At 43.4% G+C, this 23,677-nt stretch overlaps 1 protein-coding gene across 1 annotated transcript in view; it reads right to left on the bottom strand.

Moving 5' to 3' along the window:
- The window catches only part of kcnk2b (potassium channel, subfamily K, member 2b), a 49,259-nt gene that overhangs the window by 6,203 nt on the left and 19,379 nt on the right, over positions 1-23,677 (bottom strand). Inside the window, exons 3-5 of the mRNA XM_065026318.1 lie at positions 18,498-18,658; positions 9,376-9,583; positions 8,943-9,082 (exon numbers count right to left, since the gene is read on the bottom strand). Of these exons, the coding sequence (XP_064882390.1) occupies positions 8,943-9,082; positions 9,376-9,583; positions 18,498-18,658 (509 nt within the window). The remainder of the gene's footprint in view (positions 1-8,942; positions 9,083-9,375; positions 9,584-18,497; positions 18,659-23,677) is intronic.

Genomic DNA, 23,677 nt, shown 5'->3' with positions numbered 1-23,677 from the left:
GGTATTTAGTAAATAAATAATTAAACCCAATTTTGTATTGCTGATTCAAGTTGTTAGGCAGGGTTCGTGAAGATAACCAAGAATTTACAACTTTCAGATGAGACTGAATTACGGTGACGATTAATATTGACTGCTATTGCCCGCAGCACATGTCCTGGTAATCCGTCTGGCCCTGCAGCCTTGTGAATGTTGACCTGTTTAATGGTCTTACTCACATTGACTGTGGAGAGCGTGATAACACAGTCTTCCGGAACAGCTGGTGCTCTCATGCATGTGTTTAGCTCGTCTGGTAGGCGCATGTCACTGGGCAGCTCTCGGCTGTGCTTCTCCTTGTAGTCTGTAATGGGTTGCAAGCCCTGCCACATCCGACGACCGTCAGAGCCGGTGTAGTACGATTCGATCTTAGTCCTTTATTGACGCTTTGCCTGTTTGATGGTTTGTTGGAGGGCATAGTGGGATTTCTTATAAGCTTCTGGGTTAGAGTCCCGCTCCTTGAAAGCGGCAGCTCTAGCCTTTAGCTCAGTGAAGATGCTGCCTGTTATCCATGGCTTCTGGTTGGGGTATGTACGAACGGTCATTGTGGGGACGACATCATCGATGCACTTATTGATGAAGCCAAGGACTGATGTGGTGTACTCCTCAATGCCATCGGAGGAATCCCGGAACATATTCCAGTCTGTGCTAGCAAAACTGTCCTGTAGCTTAGCATCTGTTTCATCTGACCACGTTTTTATTGATCTAGTCACTCGTGCTTCCTGCTTAAAAATAACAAAACAGGAATCAGGAGGACAGAGTTATGGTTAGATTTGCCAAATGGAGGGCGAGGGAGAGCTTTGTATGCGTCTCTGTGTGTGGCGTGTAGGTGGTCCATTTTTCCTCTGGTTGCACATTTAACATGCTGATAGAAATGTAGTAAAACGGATTTAAGTTTCTCTGCATTAAAGTCCCCAGCTACTAATATCGCCGCCTCTGGGCGAGCGGTTTCTTGTTTGCTTATGGCGGAATACAGCTCATTCAATGCTGTCTTAGCAATAGCTCAAGACTTCCTTTCGTGCACCGGCTGTTGTTTACAAAAATACATAGACCGAAGCCCCTTGTCTTACCAGACACCGCTGTTCTATCCTGCCGGTACATCATATAACCAGCCAGTTGTATGTTGATGTTGTCGTCATTCAGCGACGACTCCATGAAGCATAAGATGTTACAGTTTTGAAAGTCTCGTTGGTAGTTTCATCTTCCCCGTAAACTCTGCGATTTTATTGTCCAAAGATTGCATGTTTGCTAGCAGAATAGAGGGAAGTGGGGGTTTATTTGATCGCCTGCGAATTCTCAGAAGGCAGCCGGACCTTTGGCCCCTCTTTCTCCGCCTCCTCTTCACGCAGATCACGGGGATCGGGGCCTGTTCCCGAGGAAGCAGCGTATTCTTCAAGTCGTGCTCGTCAGAGTCGTGAAAGGAAAAAGAGGATTCTGCTAGTCCGTGGTCAATAATCGCAGTCCTGATGTCTAGAAGTTTTTTTCGCTCATAAGAGATGGTTGCGACAACATTATGTACAAAATAAGCAAGTAAGTAAAACGTCTTAATCCTGAGCCATATTTGATACCGTTAGTGTAACGGAAACACATGGTTTGATGCCATTCCATTTGCTCTTGTTATGAGCCGTTCTCACCTCAGCAGCCTCCACTGATACATCCTTTTGACAAAAGGAACCAATGGCCTTTTCCCCTTTGAATGAAGTTTCTACCCAGAACTATCCATTCACTACACGAGAACGTGCTTTATAAGATGCAATGGGATGCAGGGCATTTTCATGGTTACAGAGAGGAAGAGAAAAGGAGAGTGGGGAAAAATGGAAGAAGGGGGGATGAAGTTATTGATTCTTTTCATAAAATATAGCATGCATACCTCTAGGGTATTTTCTTACACAATAAGCTGAGATGAGCTGTCTTGGGCTACTGGATCGAAGACCCCCAAGCTAAGATTTGTGAGTCTGCATGTGTGCTCTTCTGCTTCCCTCCCCCTCTTCATCTTTTGTCCACATTTCCATTCCTCCCTCTCTTCCCACTCTTACCCTCTCATTTTCACTTCTCCGCCACATACTCTCTTGTTCTCTCACTGTCTCCCTCGCTCTCAGTAATAGGTTTCTATGTAAAACTCAGGTCTGCATCATAGGGCTCACACTCACACTCCTAATGATGCACAATCCTAAGTATTCACACGGCAGTCACACATATCTCTCCCTTTGTAATGGGATTAACTTTTATATCAGGAGGTTTGTGCCTGTCAGCGTTCATTTGTCTGTCTGTCTGTCTGTCTGTCTGTCTGTCTGTCTGTCTGTCTGTCTGTCTGTCTGTCTGTCTGTCTGTCTGTCTGTCTGTCTGTCTGTCTGTCTGTCTGTCTGTCTGTCTGTCTGTCTGTCTGTCTGTGTGTGTGTGTGTGTGTGTGTGAGACAGAGCGGTAAAGATGTTTTTCACACTCAACAGTTACCTGTGTGTATCAAGAATTGTCCACCACCCAAAGGACATCCAGCCAACTAGACACAACTGTGGGAAGGATTGGAGTCCATATGGGCCAGCATCCCTGTAGAATGCTTTCAACACCTTGTCGTCTAGGGGTAGGCAGCCCCATTTCATGTTTTTGTCCTGGAACACCAGGTGTGTTGAATTTAGGTAATCACTGATAAATTAACTCAGTTGGTCAGGTGTGGTCCCTAGTTGGACCAAAATCCTGCAGTATCTACGGCACTCGAGGAACAGGGTTACCTGCCACTGTTATAGTCCATGCCCTGACGAATTGAGGCTGTTTTGAGGGCATAAGGAGACGCAACACAATATTAGCAAGGCGATCCTAATGTTTTGTACACTCAGTGTAAAATGGTTAAGAAGATATACTGTACATCTGATCGAAAAGGTTGGTTTATTTTGAAGTGATCCGTTTTAGGTCGGTGTTGAATATGCAAGGTCGTGGTCGAATACTCTAGCAAACACTTTGCCTCACCCTGTTTGGGGATTTGATATATGGTCACAACATGTTGTGCTGTGATTGGGTGAATTCACAGCTCCATTCCAGCTAACAATTCTAGGGAGAGAAAACGTTTTTGTAATGTACCCCTATTGTTTGAGAGTCCAGTTTTCCGTTAGTATGGGGAACATTGTATGTTAGCAAAAACCTTTGGATGTTTTGGTGTTAAAGTTAGCAGAACATTGCCTTAATGTCAAGCAGAACTTCTCTATAACGTGGTTACAATGTTCTCAGAATATACAACATGAATGTTCTAGATGCGTTTTATGGGACGTTGCAAGAACATTCGTGTCCAGTTTTCTGAGGGTTAGGAGAATATTCCATCAACGTCCCACCAAACATGGTTGCTATGTTATCAGAATGTAAGATAGTAATGTTCTATACATGTTTAATAACATTTTTATGTATCATTTATCAGGACCTGCCTGATGGTCCCAAAGAAATGTTATCCACAAAACATTTTTCATCACACCTTGTTGCTGTTACCCATCAAGGCCCTGATTGGTGAACCACTGATCCATTCACAACTATTTTTGCCTTTTGGCAAGGGATACTCATACTGCTTTTAACATAGTATTTTCAACTTACATATTTGACGCACTTTGAGAGGCATGATTTTATTGTGTATGGTCATTTACACAGTAATTATTATTCAACATGTCCTCATCTGGGATTTGAACTCACAACCTCTTGGTGCACAGTCTTCAGATATTGTTGCCATGCCATCATGTCTGTGTCACTTTTGAGTTCATTTGACTATTCTACTACTGAAGTTCTACCAACACATTGACTGTAGTACTTGTAGAAATGTCTACAAGGCCCTCCCTTCGGCAATCTGATCACGACTCCATTTTGCTCCTCGCTTCTTATAGGCAGAAATTCAAACAGGAAGTAGCTGTGCTAAGGTCTATTCAATGCTGGTCTGACCAATCGAAATCCATGCTTCAAGATTGTATTGATCACATGGACTGGGATATGTTCCTTGTAGCCTCTGAGAATAACATTGACGAATACACGGATACGGTGACTGAGTTCATCAGGAAGTGTATAGGATATGTTGTACCCACGTCGACTATTAAAACCTACCCAAACCAGAAATCATGGACAGATGGCAGCATTCTCGTAAAACTGAAAGCGCGAACCACCACATTTAGGTGACTGGGAATTTGGCCAAATACAAACAGTGTAATTATTCCATCTGTAAGGCAATCAAACAGGCAAAACGTAAGTACAGAGACAAAGTGGAGTCGCAATTCAATGGCTCAGACACAAGACGTGTGGCAGGGTCTACAGACAATCACGGACTACAAAGGGAAAATCAGCCACATCGTGGACACTGATGTCTTGCTTCCCGGACAAGCTAAACACCTTCTTCGCCCGCTTTCAGGATAACACAGTGCAACTGATGCCGCCCGCTTCCAAGGACTGTGGGCTCTCCGTGGCCGATGTGAGTGAGTCATTTAAGCATGTTAACCCTCTCAAGGCTTCCACCCCAGACTATCAGCATTCATCATTCAACACCATAGAACCCTCCAAGCTCATCATTAAGCTCGGGGCCCTGGGTATGAACCCGGCCCTGTGCAGCGTAGCCTAGTGGTTACAGCATTGGACTAGTCACCGGAAGGTTGTAAGTTCAAATCCCCGAGCTGACAAGGTACAAATCTGTCGTTCTGCCCCTGAATAGGCAGTTAACCTACTGTTCTTAGGCCATCATTGAAATTAAGAATTTGTTCTTAACTGACTTGCCTAGTTAAATAAAGGTAAAAAATAAAATAAAAACTGCATCCTGCACTTCCTGATGGGTGGTGAAGGTAGCAAACAACAACTCCACTTCTTTGATCCTCAACTCAGGGGTCCCACAAGGGTGCATGCTCAGCCCCCTCCCGTACTCCTTGTTCACCCACTGCGGGGCCACACATACGTCCAACTCAATAATCAAGATTGGAGACCACACAACAGTAGTAGGCCTGATTACCAATGAGAGAGTGGTGCCGGGAATATAACCTCTCACTCAATGTCAACAAAACAAGGGAGCTGATCATGGACTTCAGGAAACAACAGAGGGAGCACGCCCCTATCCACATTGACAGGACCGCAGTGGAGAAGGTGGAACACTTCAAGTTCCTCTGCGTACACATCACTGACGATCTGAAATGGTGCACCCACACAGACAGTGTGGTGAAGAAGGCGCAACGGTGCCTCTTCAACCTCAGGAAGCTGAATTTGTCTTGGTCCCTAAAACCCACAATTGAGAGCATCTTATCGGGCTGTATCACCGCCTGGTACCCCAACTGCAGGGCTCTCCAGAGGGTGGTGCAGTTTGCCCAACACATCACTGGGGACAAACTACCTGCCCTCCAGGACACCTCCAGCACCCGGTGTCACAGGAAGGCCAAAAAGATCATCAAGGACATTAACCAACCAAGCCACAGCATGTTCACCCCGTTATCATCCAGAAGACAAGGTCAGTACAGGTGCATCAAAGCTGGGACCGAGAGACTGAAAAACAGCTTCTATCTCAAGGCCATCAGACTGTTAAATAGCCATCACTAGCCAGCTTCCACCCGGTTACGCAACCCTGCACCTTAGAGGCTGCTGCCATATATACATAGAAATCACTGGTCACTTTAATAATGGAACCCTAGTAACTTTAATGATGCTTAAATGTTTACATACTGCTTTACTCATCTCATGTATATACTGTATTCTATTCTACTGTATTTTAGATCATTGCTCGATCTAATATTTATACATTCTTTTACTTTTAGATTTGTGTGTATTATTGAGAATTGTTAGATACTACTGCAATGTTGGAGCATTTAGCTACACCCACAATAACATTTGATAAATATGTGAATGTGACCAACAAAATTTGATTTGATTTGACATATGAATGTTCCTGCAACATTTACATTTAAAGCATCTAGAACATTAATAGAGAATGGTGCCGAAGGAGATGGCTGCCGTTTTACGACCCCGTAACCAATTGTGCTATTGTGTATGTTTCTTTGCGTTATATGTAAATTATTTTGTCCATAACCTTTCTGCCACTGTGTCTTATGACCGAAAAGAGCTACTGGATATCAGGACAGCGATTACTCACCCCGTACTGGAGGAATAGTTTTTCTTCAACGAGACAGACGGGAAGGATTTATTTCAGACACCCAACAAGACCCTAATCCCCGTCATTCATCGGAGAAAGATACAGTGGCATCGTGGATGAAGGTCAGGGTGCATTGTAAGGATCTGTCGCCGAGAGGGTAATCTACCTTTACCATCGGTCCTATTAGCCAACGTACAATCTATCGATAATAAAATAGACGTACTACGATCACATACATCCTACCAACGGGCCATAAAAAACTGTAATATCTTATGTTTCACCGAGTCGTGGCTGAACGAAGACATCAATAACATACAGCTGTCTGGTTTAAAGCTTTTTCGGCAAGATAGAACAGCAGCCTCTGGTAAGACGGGGTGACAGTCTATGTGTACTTGTCAACTACAGCTGGTGCACAAATTCTAAGGATGTCTTGAAGTAGAGTATCTCATCATAAGCTGTAGACCACACTATTTACCAAGATAATTTTCTGTATTTTTCATAGCTGGCTATGTACCACCACTAACCAATGCTGGAACTAAAACCACACTCAATGAGCTGTATATGGCCATAAGCAAACAGGACAATTCCTCATCCAGAGGTGGTGCTCCTATTTGCCGGGGACTTTAATGCAGGGAAACTCAAATCCATTTTACCTAATTTCTACCAGCATGTTAATGTGCAACCAGAGGGGAAAAAAACGTTAGACCACCTTTACTCCACACACAGAGACGCGTACAAAGCTCTCCCTCGCCCTCCATTTGACAAATCTGACCATAATTCTATCCTCCTGATTCCTGCTTACAAGCAAAAACTAAAGCAGGAAGTACCAGTGACTCGGTCAATAAGAAAGTGGTCAGATGAAGCAGATGCTAAGCTACACAACTATTTTGCTAGCACAGACTGGAATATGTTCCGGGATTCTTCCGATGAAATTGAAGGCTACACCACATCAGTCACTGGCTTCATCAATAAGTACATTGATGACGTCGTCCCCATAGTAACCGTACGTACATACCCCAACAGGCAACATCCGCACTGAGCTAAAGGGTAGAGCTGCCGCATTCAAGGAGCGGGACTCTAACCCGGAAGCTTGTAAAAAATCTCACTATGCCCTCCGACGAACCAACAAACAGGCAAAGCGTCAATACAGGACTAAGATTGAATCGTACTACAATGGCTTCATTGCTCGTCGGGTGTAAAACTATTACAGATAACAACTATTACAGAGCTGCCCAGTGACACGGGCCCACCAGACGAGCTAAACTACTTCTATGCTTGCTTCGAGGCAAGTCTCACTGAAATATGCATGAGAGCATCAGCTGTTCCAGACGACTGTGTGATCACGCTATCCGTAGCTGATGTGAGTAAGACCTTTAAACAGGTCAACATTCACAAGGCCGCAGTGTCAGACGGATTACCAGGACGTGTACTCCGAGCATGCGCTGACCAACTGACAAGTGTCTTGTACTCCCTGTTCACTCATGACTGCATGGCCTGGCATGACTCCAACACCATCATCAAGTTTGCTGATGACACAACAGTGGCCTGATCACCAACAACGATGAGACGGCCTATAGGGAGGAGATCAGAGACCTGGCTGCGTGGTGCCAGGACAACAACCTCTCCCTCAACGTGATCAAAACAAAGGAGATAATTGTGGACTACAGGAAAAGGAGGACCGAGCACGCCCCCCTTTCTCATCGACGGGGCTGCAGTGGAGCAGGTTGAGAGCTTCAAGTTCCTTGGTGTCCACATCACCAACAAACTATCATGGTCCAAACACACTAAGACAGTTGTGAAAAGGGCACGACAAAGCCTATTCCCCCTCATGAGACTAAAAATATTTGGCATGGGTCCCCAGATCCTCAAAAGTTCTTCAGCTGCACCATCGAGAGCATCCTGACTGGTTGCATCACTGCCTGATATGGCAACTGCTCTGCTTCCGACCGCAAGGCACTACAGAGGGTAGTGTGTACGACCCGGTACATCACTGAAGCCAAGCTTCCTGCCATCCAGGATCTCTACACCAGGCGGTGTCAGAGGAAGGCCCTAAAAATGATCTCCAGCCACCCTAGTCGTAGACTGTTCTCTCTGCTACCGCACAGCAAGCGGTAACAGAGCGCCAAGTCTAGCTCCAAGATGCCTCTTAACAGCTTCCACTCCCAAGCCATAAGACTCCTGAACAGCTAATCAAAGGGCTACCCAGACCCCTCTTTTTCGCTGCTGCTACTCTACCTACATGTACATATTACCTCGATTACCTTGACTAACTGGTGCCCCTGCACATTGACTCTGTACCGGTACCCCCTGTATACAGCCTCGCTATTGTTATTTTTACTGCTGCTCTTTAATGATTTGTTATTTTTATTTTCTATTTTTTACTTATCTATTTTTTTTCTTAACCAACAATGCTTTAAGCAGTTTTTAAGGGCTTGTAAGTAAGCATTTCACAGTAAGGCCTACACCTGTTGTATTCATGTGACAAATAAAATTAGATTTGATTAATACCTTATGTTCTGAGAACATTTGACATAAATAAAATGGTCTCTGGAAACATTCCTTGCACATCATGGAACCATATCTGTGAAATGACCTAATGAGACTCAAGGAAATGTTCTCTAAAGTTCTGGGAACATTTGTTCTTAGCTGTGATCTTCGCATCTTGTTTCCCTTCCACATTTCAACATGCAGTGATTACCAGTGTGCCACAGATACTTATGGTATAGGATACCTATAGTATAGCTTCTGAAAATCTCTATAGGAAGTATCTGTGACTGTGTATTGTGGTTTGGTGCAGTGATTTCCACACACATCACGTACCTCCTCCTTGGTTTTCTTGGAGATGACTCTGAACCAGTCTCCTATCATACTGAGCACGGCAGCAAAGTAGGCTAGACCAATCAGGATCCAGAACCACACCACAGGCTTGTAGTAGTCCAGATACTCTATCTCAGAACCACCTATTGGGAGGAGACAGACACATATTTAATAAAGACTACACAAGCTTTTAGTGATATCACACCTCTAGCCAGAGAGCAGAAAGAGAGCGAAAGAGAGAGAGGCTATGTCACACAGAGTATTGATTATTGATCTTCTATTGTGAAGAAGGGTACAGCAATCCCGTTTTGTCTCAGCAGATTAAGCACACGTGTGATTTCAAACAAACTCTTTCTAAGACACAGAAGGCGGGATAGCAGAGGAAGAACATACAACATAGTCAGAAAAGACAGCTCTTAAATACCCTTTTCAAGACCTTTTTCACCGGCCACAAAGTCACCGAAGCCGATGGTGGTGAGGGTGATGACCACAAAGTAGATGGACTCCAGCGTGCTCCAGCCCTCTATGTGTTTAAAGATGACCGCCGGCAACGCCACGAAGAGGACACAGCCAAACAGGATGAAGATCACGGTGGAGATCACCCTGATCTTGGTCTGGCTCACTTTCCACTTTTGAGGGAGAGACTGGGAGGCAGGGTAGAACAAATGAATAAAGAGATGGATAAAGATATGAATAAATAAACATGGCAATGGAACATGGGAAGACTGCAGAGGTTTGAAAGAGGGCCAACAAACAGGGAGCAGGGAAGAGGTGAAGAGGAGGCTATGAATACTAACAAAACAGTTGGATTATGATGGTGCTGCAGTGTATGTATATGTGTTTGTGTGAGCATATTTTTTTATACATAAAAAAAAAATGGGATATCTGTATCTACAGTATCTGTTTTTGAATGGCTGTATCTATTATGTCTGCGGGTGTCAGTTTTGTACAATTTGATTTCGGCATATTTTCTTTTAAATCAGCAGACGTCAACACTTAAGGTCTAAAAACAATCCTCAAATGAATGATGCGTGACATAATTAGGTAAGGAATTTAACATTTGAAAATCATTATAAAAACATCCAGGGCCTATTTTAACAAACCGAATGCAGTTCTTTAAATAGCCTGCCCCATATTTGCTAAATATGTTGAACATGTTTTCAGTCCACATTGTTCTTATTGCATTGCTTCAGTATGGAAATACATTGTTAAACATGGGCTATAGCCTTCACGCTGATATAGGGGCTAGGCCTACTGTAATTATCAGTCTGGACATAGACATGCCAAATGTAGTCAACAGGCATGATTAAATTCACTAGGCTATTGATGAAAAAAGACAATGCATAATTCTTATCAAATTCTAATAAAATGAAACAACTTGTTTTAAATAGGCTGTGTCTAAATACAGTAACAGGCAGAAACAGGCAGTAACAGGCAGCAACAGGCACCATAATTGCATCCCATGGGCATATAATACAGACAAGGCAACTTAGACTATAGAGGGTTTTATGCACATCCCAACTTTTCAAAGGAGCTGCATGGATAAAAATAATGTCCAATATAAAGAAAGAGCGGGAATGTCTGTTCACTCGTGATATTTGAATAAAATATTGGTTATAGGCTATTGATTAGGCAAAATCGATGCCATAACCAATTGCGTTACCGCAAAGACCAGCTTTTGGTGAGTCTTAATATCACCAGTAGCACTGCTTGAAATTGGCACATGTATCTAAGGACACAGCTCAAATATTTCCGCCCTTCCCACCTCAGCTCAAATGAGCTGATGTAAGACAGGTAAATTACCATCCCTGGCGCCAGGGCTGTAAAACAGCAAAGCTCTGGCTTTTACATGTCAAAATGACCAAGGAGCGTGTATTTGACACTAGCACCGCCTTAACGCCAGCCGAAAATAGAGCCCTCAGTCTATTAACAAGGGCTTTCTCTAGTCACTTCACAATGACATGAGTCATTTCCTTGTGTTGGCCTTTTTCCTGGAATATATGTCCAGTGTTTTTTGAATGTCACACACTCAGTGGGTCGGCCTATGAGATTTACTCATGTTCTTACAGATCAAGTCATGCTGTGCTCCATTGTATGCCATCAGGCTATACATTTTTATTTGATTTTTGAACCTTTATTTAAGTAGGCAAGTCAGCTAAGAACAAATTCTTATTTACAATGACGGCCTACCCCGGCCAAACCCAGACGATGCTGGGCCAATTGTGCGCCACCCTATGAGACTCCCAATCACAGCCAGATGTGATACAGCCTGGAATCGAACCAGGGACAGTAATGACACCTCTTGCACTGAGATGCAGTGGAACACTGTGGGCTTACATCAGTAGGCTACATTGCAACACAAACAGCACAATCGCCGGACAAAGTTGAATTCAACCCCATAGAAAGACAGGTGTAACAGGGGTATGACAGTCTGTAGCACTAGCAAAACTTCTTAATACACTGAAGTGTACACTCCACGATAGAGTCCTTGGCCTTGTCCTTCCCTAGACAGTGGGTTACACAAGAATGAGAACAGGGACACTGGGACTGAAACTTAAAGAAGGGTCATCCTCAGATCAGCTCATCAGTGATGTGTTCCGCTGTGTTTTTCAGCACACAGCAGCTAGAGCCCAGAGAGAGAGAGAGAGAGAGAGGTCAGAGTCAGAGGACTGAATCCAGCCTCGGACCCTGACAATAAATATTGATACGGAGGGATTAACGATGATGAATAGATCAAAGCCGCTTGCCAAGCATAATATATATTTCACAGGTCAGCCATTTTTAAAACCCCTCAAGAGTCGATTGACGTGCCCACGCGTCACGTGATATAATTCTAAAACATTGAATAGCTCCTGTGCTTTTATGAGACTTACTGTTTCTCAGGGGGCAGCTGGTAGTTTAGCGGTTAAGAGGGTTGGGCCAGTAACTGGAAGATCGCTGGTTTGAATCCTAAGCCAACTAGGTGAAAAATCTGTTGATGTGCCCTTGAGCAGGGCACTTAACCCTAGTCGCTCTGGATAAGATCGTATGTCAAGTGTAAAAAATGACTTGCAGTGGCTGTAGCTCAAGCCCCTCTTTCTGCCTATTCCATAACATTGGCTTGTGAAACAGGATCTGGACAAAGGAATTGTCTGTAAAACTCAAACCGTTTAAAGCTAGCAACTCATACTATCCCATCTTCGAAGAGGAGAATCTCACAAACTCCCACACGCTTTGGTACGTGGTACGCGTCCACGTACTAATTTCAAAGATCTCTTCTCACAAAACTGACTGTCCAGACTGAGCTACAATCTAATAAGTCACCAACATCGACAGGTAAGACTTTAAAAAACATTAGAACTCACTTGTTTGCCATTCGACACACACAAGCATTAGGGGAGTTGTTAGAAGGTGACCCAGTACCACACTGTAAAAACGTTACAAAAGTGAATAGGGTGTAAAAAAGTGCCAAATCGTAAAACTTAAATTAATAGCCTGGGTGTTAATTTGCTTGAATCACTGAACAACACAGGTGCATAATAGAGACAGGCATCTATTTCCTTAATGCAAGCAGCTTTTGCTGATTTTAATTCTCTTCCAGCATTTTAATAAATGTCTTAATTTCCTGCACTAATATGTTATCATTTACACACTGTGTCATGTTTCTTTTGTCTTGGTATGCCTCTATTTTGGAGAAGAAAAAAAAAATTATTATTATAATTATTCTCCACTTTGACTGTGCATTTTCGGTAGTTTTTACCTTTGCCAGTAGAGGTTGATCAGACAATATCTGGAGGTCTGTACTCCCGAAGTTGTGGACTATTTTTGTGCTTATCAGTTAGCTGTAAGCAGCCAATGGCGAGCAGATTTTTTACTGAATTATGTAATGTAACAAATCAAACATTAAACTTCGTAAAGAATTCATGGTAACCTCGTTAACAATTCATTTAGACTCAGCGTTTACGTGATGAAAGTCGTGCCATTGCCCTATTTGAGACTGTGTTCAATTGAAGTTTCACGCTAACCAAAGTGACTTAGTATTGGTCTACATGTTGTCTTATATCTCCTAGATATAGGACAGACACTTCAAAACCTTATTCCTTGTGATTTAGTCTGTTTTGCCATTTATTAATGTGTTTTTGAAATGTATGCAGCCTACTCAATCACTTTTTATAGCTACTGTTTACAGGCCTCCTGGGCAATATACAGCGTTCATCATTGAGTTCCCTGAATTCCTATCGGACCTTGTAGTCATAGCAGATAATATTGTAATCTTTGGTGACTTTAATATTCACATGGAAAAGTCCACAGACCCACTCCAAAAGGCTTTCGGAGCCATCATCGACTCAGTGGGTTTTGTCCAACATGTCTCTGGACCCACTCACTGTCACTGTCATACTCTGGACCTAGTTTTGTCCCATGGAATAAATGTTGTGGATCTTAATGTTTTTCATCATAATCCTGGACTATCAGACCACCATTTTATTACGTTTGCAATTGCAACAAATAATCTGCTTGGACCCCAACCAAGGAACATCAAAAGTCGTGCTATAAATTCACAGACAACACAAAGATTCCTTGATGTCCATCCAGATTCCCTCTGTCTACCCAAGGACGCCAGAGGACAAAAATCAGTTAACCACCTAACTGAGGAACTCAATTTAACCTTGCGCAATACCCTAGATGCAGTTGCACCCCTAAAAACTAAAAACATTTCTCATAAGAAACTAGCTCCCTGGTACACAGAAAATACCCGAGCTCTGAAGCAAGCTTCCAGAAAATTGGAACGGAAATGGCGCCACACCAAACTGGAAGTCTTCCGACTAGCTTGGAAAGACAGTACCGTGCAGTATCGAAGAGCCCCTACTGCTGCTCGATCATCCTATTTTTCTAACTTAATTGAGGAAAATAAGAAATTCCTTTTTGATACTGTCGCAAAGCTAACTAAAAAGCAGCATTCCCCAAGAGAGGATGGCTTTCACTTCAGCAGTGATAAATTCATGAACTTCTTTGAGGAAAAGATCATGATTATTAGAAAGCAAATTACGGACTCCTCTTTAAATCTGCGTATTCCTTCAAAGCTCAGTTGTCCTGAGTCTGCACAACTCTGCCAGGACCTAGGATCAAGAGAGACGCTCAAGTGTTTTAGTACTATATCTCTTGACACAATTATGAAAATAATCATGGCCTCTAAACCTTCAAGCTGCATACTGGACCCTATTCCAACTAAACTACTGAAAGAGCTGCTTCCTGTGCTTGGCCCTCCTATGTTGAACATAATAAACGGCTCTCTATCCACCGGATGTGTACCAAACTCACTAAAAGTGGCAGTAATAAAGCCTCTCTTGATAAAGCCAAAACTTGACCCAGAAAATATAAAAAACTATCGGCCTATATCGAATCTTCTATTCCTCTCAAAAATTTTAGAAAAGGCTGTTGCGCAGCAACTCACTGCCTTCCTGAAGACAAACAATGTATACAAAATGCTTCAGTCTGGTTTTAGACCCCATCATAGCACTGAGACTGCACTTGTGAAGGTGGTAAATAACGTTTTAATGGCATCAGACCGAGGCTCTGCATCTGTCCTTGTGCTCCTAGACCTTAGTGCTGCTTTTGATACCATCGATCACCACATTCTTTTGGAGAGATTGGAAACCCAAATTGGTCTACACGGACAAGTTCTGGCCTGAAAGATATCAGTTTGTCTCTGTGAATGGTTTGTCCTCTGACAAATCAACTGTAAGTTTCGGTGTTCCTCAAGGTTCCGTTTTAGGACCACTATTGTTTTCACTATATATTTTACCTCTTACGGATGTCATTCGAAAACATAATGTTAACTTTCACTGCTGTGCGGATGACACACAGCTGTACATTTCAATGAAACATGGTGAAGCCCCAAAATTGCCCTCGCTAGAAGCATGTGTTTCAGACATAAGGAAGTGGATGGCTGCAAACTTTCTATTTTTAAACTTGGACAAAACAGAGATGCTTGTTCTAGGTCCCAAGAAACAAAGAGATCTTCTGTTGAATCTGACAATTAATCTTAATGGTTGTACAGTCGTCTCAAATAGAACTGTGAAGGACCTCGGCGTTACTTTGGACCCTGATCTCTCTTTTGAAGAACATATCAAGACCATTTCAAGGACAGCTTTTTTCCATCTACGTAACATTGCAAAAATCAGAAACTTTCTGTCCAAAAGTGATGCAGAAAAATTAATCCATGCTTTTGTCACTTCTTGGTTAGACTACTGCAATGCTCTACTTTCCGGCTACCCGGATAAAGCACTAAATAAACTTCAGTTAGTGCTAAATACGACTGCTAGAATCCTGACTAGAACCAAAAAATGTGACCATATTACTCCAGTGCTAGCCTACCTACACTGGCTTCCTGTCAAGGCAATGGCTGATTTCATGGTTTTACTGCTAACCTACAAAGCATTACATGGGCTTGCTCCTACCTATCTCTCTGATTTGGTCCTGCCGTACATCTACACGTACGCTACGGTCACAAGACGCAGGCCTCCTAATTGTTCCCAGAATTCCTAAGCAAACAGCTGGAGGCAGGGCTTTCTCCTATAGAGCTCCATTTTTATGGAATGGTCTGCCTACCCATGTCAGAGACGCAAGCTCGATCTCAACCTTTAAGTCTTTACTGAAGACTCATCTCTTCAGTGGGTCATATGATTGAGTGTAGTCTGGCCCAGGAGTGGGAAGGTGAAAGGAAAGGGTCTGGAGCAACGAACCGCCCTTGCTGTCTCTGCCTGGCCGGTTCCCTTCTTTCCACTGGAATTCTCTGCCTCTAACCCTATTACAGGGGCTGAGTCACTGGCTTACTGGGGCTCTTTCATACCGTCCCTGGGAGGGGTGCGTCACTTGAGTGGGTTGAGTCACTGATGTGATCTTCCTGTCTGGGTTGGCGCCCCCTCCCTTTGGGTTTTCCCGTGGCGGAGATCTTTGTGGGCTATACTCGGCCTTGTCTCAGGATGGTAAGTTGGTGGTTGAAGATATCCCTCTAGTGGTGTGGGGGCTGTGCTTTGGCAAAGTGGGTGGGGTTATATCCTTCCTGTTTGGCCCTGTCTGGGGGTGTCCTCGGATGGGGCCACAGTGTCTCCTGACCCCTCCTGTCTCAGCCTCCAGTATTTATGCTGCAGTAGTTTATGTGTCGGGGGGCTAGGGTCAGTTTGTTATATCTGGAGTAATTCTCCTGTCCTATTCGGTGTCCTGTGTGAATTTAAGTGTGCTCTCTCTAATTCTCTCTTTCTCTCTTTCTTTCTCTCTCTCGGAGGACCTGAGCCCTAGGACCATGCCTCAGGACTACCTGACATGATGACTCCTTGCTGTCCCCAGTCCACCTGGCCGTGCTGCTGCGCTAGTTTCAACTGTTCTGCCTGTGATTATTATTATTTGACCGTGCTGGTCATTTATGAACATTTGAACATCTTGGCCATGTTCTGTTATAATCTCCACCCGGCACAGCCAGAAGAGGACTGGCCACCCCACATAGCCTGGTTCCTCTCTAGGTTTCTTCCTAGGTTTTGGCCTTTCTAGGGAGTTTTTCCTAGCCACCGTGCTTCTACACCTGCATTGCTTGCTGTTTGGGGTTTTAGGCTGGGTTTCTGTACAGCACTTTGAGATATCAGCTGATGTACGAAGGGCTTTATAAATACATTTGATTTGATTTGATTTTAATGGGTTTCTATGGACCATAGCAGTAAAGGCCAAATTCAATAATTTATCAAATAATAAATAAATACATGTTTTTATCCCTACATGGGTCCTAGAATTCAAATGACCCATGGTTAGCTTAGTAGTTATCGCGAACGAAGGGCTTAGACTCACAGTGGCTCTCCTGCTGGATGATGTAGTACCATACTACTCTGTTGCTCCCTATGGGCAACACTAGCAGAGAAACACATCAATCAAAGCTCATCTTATAGAGCCTTCAATTAAATAATTAAAGAGAGCGGTCTATTAGATGGCTACTGTAACTAATAAACAAAGAAGCTATAGGCCCAGCCCGGGGAAAATATAGCAAAACACTATTAGTCAGTCAATGTAATAGTTCCAACAAGGACAGAGAAATCATCAAACAGTCATTGTGGCTGTCTCAGTGAGTTCTGTGTTGGCTGGTGCCTCACTACGGCGTGTTTGATAGCCCAGGTTTACATGCCGCTCCTTGTGGCTGGTTTTGGATTGGTGCGGCTCACTGTACCTCGTTGTGAGTCGTTGTAGGTGGGCAGGGAGGGGAAGATGAATGACTCACTATAACACTGTGCTCTTGTTCCGTTTATAGAGTATGTGTCTTCCTGGCTGAGAAATGGTCCTCTCTAATCACACGGTGTGTGTGTGCAGTGAACAGTAAGAGCAGAGTACCTTGGTAATAGGTCTCCTCCAGTGAGGGAAAGACTCTCCTTACTGGCATTAATACTGGCTGTACATGTTTGCTACAGGAACACAGCCAAGCTCTTCTTTTGACTCTTGTAGTATTGCTGTTAATATTCAGTCCAGAGGAAGAGATACTACATGTATCGGGAAAAAAATCCATATCCTCATGTGAGCTTGGTAACCACTCAAATAGTCTGTATTGTAAGTGTGGTCTCCAGAAGCCATTGTCATGGCAACCTAAATAATGCATTTTTCTTTTATCAGCTCAAGAACACGCAGCTCAGTGATGGACAGCAATGGTCAAACTACTTCTGCATTGAAAATCTCCTTATGCGTTGGAAATTAACTGAGGGGGTGTAGAAGCTGGTTAGGTAAAAACAAATACTCAACCACTAGTGTGTGTGTATGGACAAAGAACTCTTATTTTCATGTCATCCAACAAATGTAAATGCCTGGAATTTGCTAAAATGGCATTGGCACTTTGATTGGATCCAGTGCTATGGTCAGATGACATGTTAATATAACTCTTTGGCCACGCACACCAGTGGTGAGTTTGGCGTCGAAATAAGGATGCATAAGAAGAAAAGAACCCTATACCTACTGTAAAATAGGATGGTGGATTTTTGATGTTAAGGGGCTATTTTGCTTCCACTGGTCCTAAGGCCCTTGTTAAGGTCAACAGCATCATAAACTTTATCCAATACCAGGACATTTTTTACTAAAACCTGGTTTCCTCTGCCAATAACATTTTGCAATGACCATCTCAGTCTCTGGACTGGAACCCCATTGAAAACCTGTGGTATGAATTGAAGAGTGGAGTCCATAAGAGCAGAAAAAGGATATCAAGGATCTGAAAATATTTTGTATGGAGGAATGGTCAACATCCCTCCCAATGTATTCTCTAATCTCATAAAACATTTTAGAAAAAGGCTCAGTGCTGTTATCCTCGCAAGGTGAGGTATTGAAAAGTATTGAAAACATTTTTACATATGCATCTTTTTGAGAGAAAAAATACTACGAAATCTCTTTTTCTGAGCAATTGCATTAGAATAAAATAATGTAATTTTCAAAAAACATTAAGCATACAATATAGCTCAGAATCTGTATTACTTGTTTTAGACAATATTTTTTGCTCATCTTTATTAAGGATGCCAATAATTTTGGACCTGACTGTATGAAACGTTTAAAACTCACCCCAACTATCTTCTCCACTCTGTTGATGCCTTTCCCAAAGATGGTCCCAAGCTGGTCTCCAACACCAGCCAACAGGAAGCCAAAGAGGGGGATTCCCAGGAGGGCATAGATGATACAGAAGATACGTCCCCCCTCCGTGTGGGGAGCGATGTTCCCAAAGCCTAGAGAGAGGAGCGATCATGAACCCACACCCACACACAAACACACAGGAAGAGGTTAACTAGTCCAGGGGTTCCCAAACTCGTTTTTGTTTTTTGCCCTCACACTACAAAGCTGATGAAAATAATCAAAGCTTGATGATGGGTTGGGTGTTTGAATCAGCTGTGCAGTGTGTAGGGGCCAGGACAGAGTTGGGGCCAGGACAGAGTTGGGGCCAGGACAGAGTTGCGGCCAGGACAGAGTTGGGGCCAGGACAGAGTTGGGGCCAGGACAGAGTAGGGGCCAGGACAGAGTAGGGGCCAGGACAGAGTTGGGGCCAGGACAGAGTTTGGGAAACCCTGAATTGGACAATGGATTCTCAGCTCCATGCAGTCCTGGGCACCGGCAGCACGTTTTTATATTCCAGACAATTATTCTCATTACCAAGACTGAACCAAATGGGACCTAGTGAATGACCTGCAGAGAGCTGGGACCAAAGTAACAAAGCCTACCATCAGTAACACACTACGCCGCCAGGGACTCAAATCCTGCAGTGCCAGACGTGTCCCCCTGCTTAAGCCAGTACATGTCCAGGCCCGTCTGAAGTTTGCTAGAGAGCATTTGGATGATCCAGAAGAAGATTGGGAGAATGTCATATGGTCAGATGAAACCAAAATATAACTTTTTGGTAAAAACTCAACTCGTCGTGTTTTGAGGACAAAGAATGCTGAGTTGCATCCAAAGAACACCATACCTACTGTGAAGCAGGGGGGTGGAAACATCATGCTTTGGGGCTGTTTTTCTGCAAAGGGACCAGGACGACTGATCCGTGTAAAGGAAATAATGAATGGGGCCATGTATCGTGAGATTTTGAGTGAAAACCTCCTTCCATCAGCAAGGGCATTGAAGATGAACCGTGGCTGGGTCTTTCAGCATGACAATGATCCCAAACACACCGCATGGGCAACGAAGGAGTGGCTTCGTAAAAGCATTTCAAGGTCCTGGAGTGGCCTAGCCAGTCTCCAGATCTCAACCCCATAGAAAATCTTTGGAGGGAGTTGCCCAGCAATAGCCCCAAAACATCACTGCTCTAGAGGAGATCTGCATGGAGGAATGGGCCAAAATACCAGCAACAGTGTGTGAAAACGTTTGACCTCTGTCATTGCCAACAAAGGGTATATAACAAAGTATTGAGATAAACTTTTGTTATTGACCAAATACTTATTTTCCACCATAATTTGCAAATAAATTCATTAAAAATCCTACAATGTGATTTTCTGGATTTTTTTTTCTCATTTTGTCTGTCATAGTTGAAGTGTACCTATGATGAAAATTACAGGCCTCTCTCGTCTTTTTAAGTGGGAGAACTTGCACAATTGGTGGCTGACTAAATACTTTCCCCCCCCAATGTATATGAAGTATTCCAAGAAACAATTTAAATGAACTATTCAGATCTTGTCGTGTGACCTACTGAGGATTGAATTGAGTTTATTTCAGTTAATTGGTTTCCCTTAACCAAGAGGAGCTACTAATTAATATATTCTATATTTGCTGCTCAGCTGGGGTGAAATTCAGCACACACAGTGATTCTATAGGATAGACCTGAAGAAAAACGGATTAAAATACACACTGAGTGTACAAAACGCTCTGTGGCCAGGTGAAGACTGATCAAGTGAATCCAGCTGAAAGCTATGATCTCTTATTGATGTCACTTGTTAAATCCCCTTCAATCAGTGTAGATATAAGGGAGACCAGTTAAATCATTATTTTAGAGACAATTGAGACGGATTGTGTATGTGTGCCATTCAGAGGGTGAATGTGCCAGGCGCATTGGTTGGAGTGTTTCAAGAACTGCAACGATGCTGGGTTTTTCACACTCAACAGTTTCCTGTGTGTATCAAGAATGGTCCACAACCCAAAGGACAACCAGCCTACTTGACACAACTGTGGGAAGCATTGGAGTCAACATGGGCCTGCTTTCCTGCGGAACGCATCAAAACCTTGTGGAGTCCATGCCCTGACGAATTGAGGCTGTTCTGAGGGCAAAGGTGGGTGCAACTCAATAATAGGAAGGTGTTCCTAATGTTTTGTACACTCAGTGTAAATCTGTCAATTAAGATTCCATTAAAATACCCCTTTTAGGGGGACATCAGGTGATGACTAAACGACCGTCCTGTCTGACCCTTCAATTTTCGGATCAGGAAAATATCTTGAAAGAATCATGAATAGCTAATAATCCAAGCATAATTTTTGAGTGCTCCAGTGCCTTGACTTAAAAACATCCATGTTTTAACAATAACTCATTCAAGCAATTGCAGGAACTGTGTGATTTAGGATGTGAAGACAAAGCAGATCATGATCATGTCAACTGAAAGCTGCAGCATTAACCAGTCTGAGAGAATGAATGAGTAGAGGGAGTTCTACACTAACTGGCTTAGAGGGGTAGAGAGAGCCTAATCACAAGGATCAGCAAGCCAGTGCCACATCTATAATTCACACACACCCTCCTCTCACCTCCAGGAGCTCACACTGCAGACCTGTGCATTTCACACACACACACACACACACACACTTTATCTCCCCAATTCAATGGTATCTAATTGGTAGTTACAGTCTTATCTCACCGCTGCAACTCCTCAGCAGAGTCCTTACGGTCGAGAGCCATGCATCCTATGAAACACAACCCAACCAAGCTGCACTGCTTCATGACACAATGCCCACTTAACACAGAAGCCGGAAGCCACACCACTGTGTCAGAGGAAACACTGTACACCTGGCGTGTCAGCGTGCACTGAGCCCAGCCCACCACAGGAGTCGCTGGTGCACAGTGGGACAAGGACATCCCTGCCGGCCAAACCCTCCCCTATCCCGGACGACACTGGGCCAATTGTGCACCGCCCCATGGGTCTCCCGGTCGCGGCCGGATGCAACACATCCTGGACTCGAACCCAGGATCTCAGGTGGCACAGGTAGCACTGTGATGCAGTGTCTTATACCGCTGCGCCACTCGGAAGGCTCTACAGGCACACACTTAACCAATTAGGCTGCACTACTGTATTCAGTGTGGTGAATGATCCCCATTGAAAATCCACCATCTAATTGCAGCAAGAAATGCATATATCAGGCAAAGGCCATTATGATTCCCATTCAAAAAACCCTTAGCACTAAACAAATTGAACACTCATTCACAAATCCCTTCATGTACTACAACAGCGCCATTCAAAATCCCTTTGGTCTGAAACAGCTTATAGTAATTACAAAAATCTGAACGACACATTAACACTATCATTCAAAGCACAGAATCACTCTCCTCATTAAATACTGTAAGTAGAGTCAGTGGATGTAACCAAATCTAAATCCAATTGCCATTGGAATTTCAATAGATATTAAAGGAACTACTGTATATTTAGACAATATATATATATTTTTTATTACACCACTTTACATTAAAAGGAGTAGATTTCCCAAAAGCCAAACCGCCTTTAGGCTACATGCAACTGAGCCAATTCCATCAGCCAATTCCACCTGTTTAGACTGTAGACTCCTGAGCCAGGACAGGACAGGAAGGGCCTGCAGGGTGGAGTCTAATGGCTCTGTGGCTTCACTTCCTGACAGACAGTCACATGCCACACACACACCAATCACGCCTCATTAATTGCTGCACTCAAACAATCAGAACTCAACAGGACACAACATTAGTCATTACACCCCATGCATGTGGTGAGGAGGATAGATATTGCTCTCGCGTTTTAACTTCATGTCTTATTATTTATTTATTTGAGACAGATGCCAATCAGATGCCAATCAGCACTGTCTGGCATGTTGAATGAAATAACCAATAGACGTGTTGTATCATTGCACTTGCTGACACTTCCTGTTCTCAGCATCAGCAAAATCTCTGGTTAAGATTTCCTCTGGCTGAATGAATCTAACGTGACACACACAGAGAGAGATACACAGAGAGAGAGAGAGAAAGACAGAGAGAGAGAGACAGAGAGAGAGAGACAGAGAGAGAGAGCGAGAGAGAGAGAGAGAAGCCCATTTCCAGGGTCAGTAGCTATTGTCATTACTCAGGAGGGAGGGCTCCTTTCATGGGATGAAAGAGAGGACTACATGGGCAGAGAGTGGAGGAAAGTGGAGGAGAGGAGGAAATCAGGAGAGTTTCTGAAGGAGAAAACCCTTTTAGCACCGGAGATGGCGAGGAAATATGTGAAACATTACTATAGGCTGTCAGTCACTGACTTCTGTACAACTGAAGAGTAACCCTCTGCTCTCTGTATCAAAGACATTTGATGGGAGAGTAGTGTAGAGTGTAAAGCTATAAGAAAGGGAGAGAGAGAGAGAAAATGAGAGGGGTAGAAAGCAATAGACATGTCTGACAAGCTAAAGCTGGTAGATTAGAGCATAGTTTACTGTGGGTTTTTAAAATGTGGCTTCAGATTTTTAACACTGAATACAGTACATCACAAATTAAAATGTGTTCAGGCCTTAAAGAGGCAGTGTGTGAACTGTGTGTGAGAACTGTGATGACACCTGACAAGACCTCCACCGCCATTATCCACACATACTCCACATCAAGTACAGTGTGTCATCACACATACAGATGTAGGATCTTAATTTGAGCCAGTTTGCTACAGCTGGAAAATAATCCTGCAGCAACAGGAATTGTGAATTATTATGTGGATTATAATAACATTCACATTTTTACAGGGGTTGATAAATTTTTCATAAGGAAAAATCAAATCTGAAATGTCAAAGTGGGAATTAAAAACTTCAGAAGCTTTTATAAACCTCAATTACACTACACATTTTAAATGTCCAGCATTACAGGAGAGTTCTCCTTCAACAGGTTGATAAAATGAAGATCCTACATCTGTACTGTAATAGGTTATCATTCATCAAGTCACGCAATAGCAACGTGCTAATTAACAAGACAATACAGTGTATGCCATAACACACATAGCAACCTGTCGTAGCCCCTCTCAGTGGGACCAGTGGGACTGCAGATGGACAATAAAAGCTGAATGACGTCACTGCTCTGG

The sequence above is a fragment of the Oncorhynchus nerka genome, linkage group LG13 (assembly GCF_034236695.1).
Source record: "Oncorhynchus nerka isolate Pitt River linkage group LG13, Oner_Uvic_2.0, whole genome shotgun sequence".
Lineage (NCBI taxonomy): Eukaryota > Metazoa > Chordata > Actinopteri > Salmoniformes > Salmonidae > Oncorhynchus > Oncorhynchus nerka.
The sequence above is the reverse complement of the archived record's forward strand: the minus strand, read 5'-3'. Positions and strand labels throughout refer to the sequence as shown.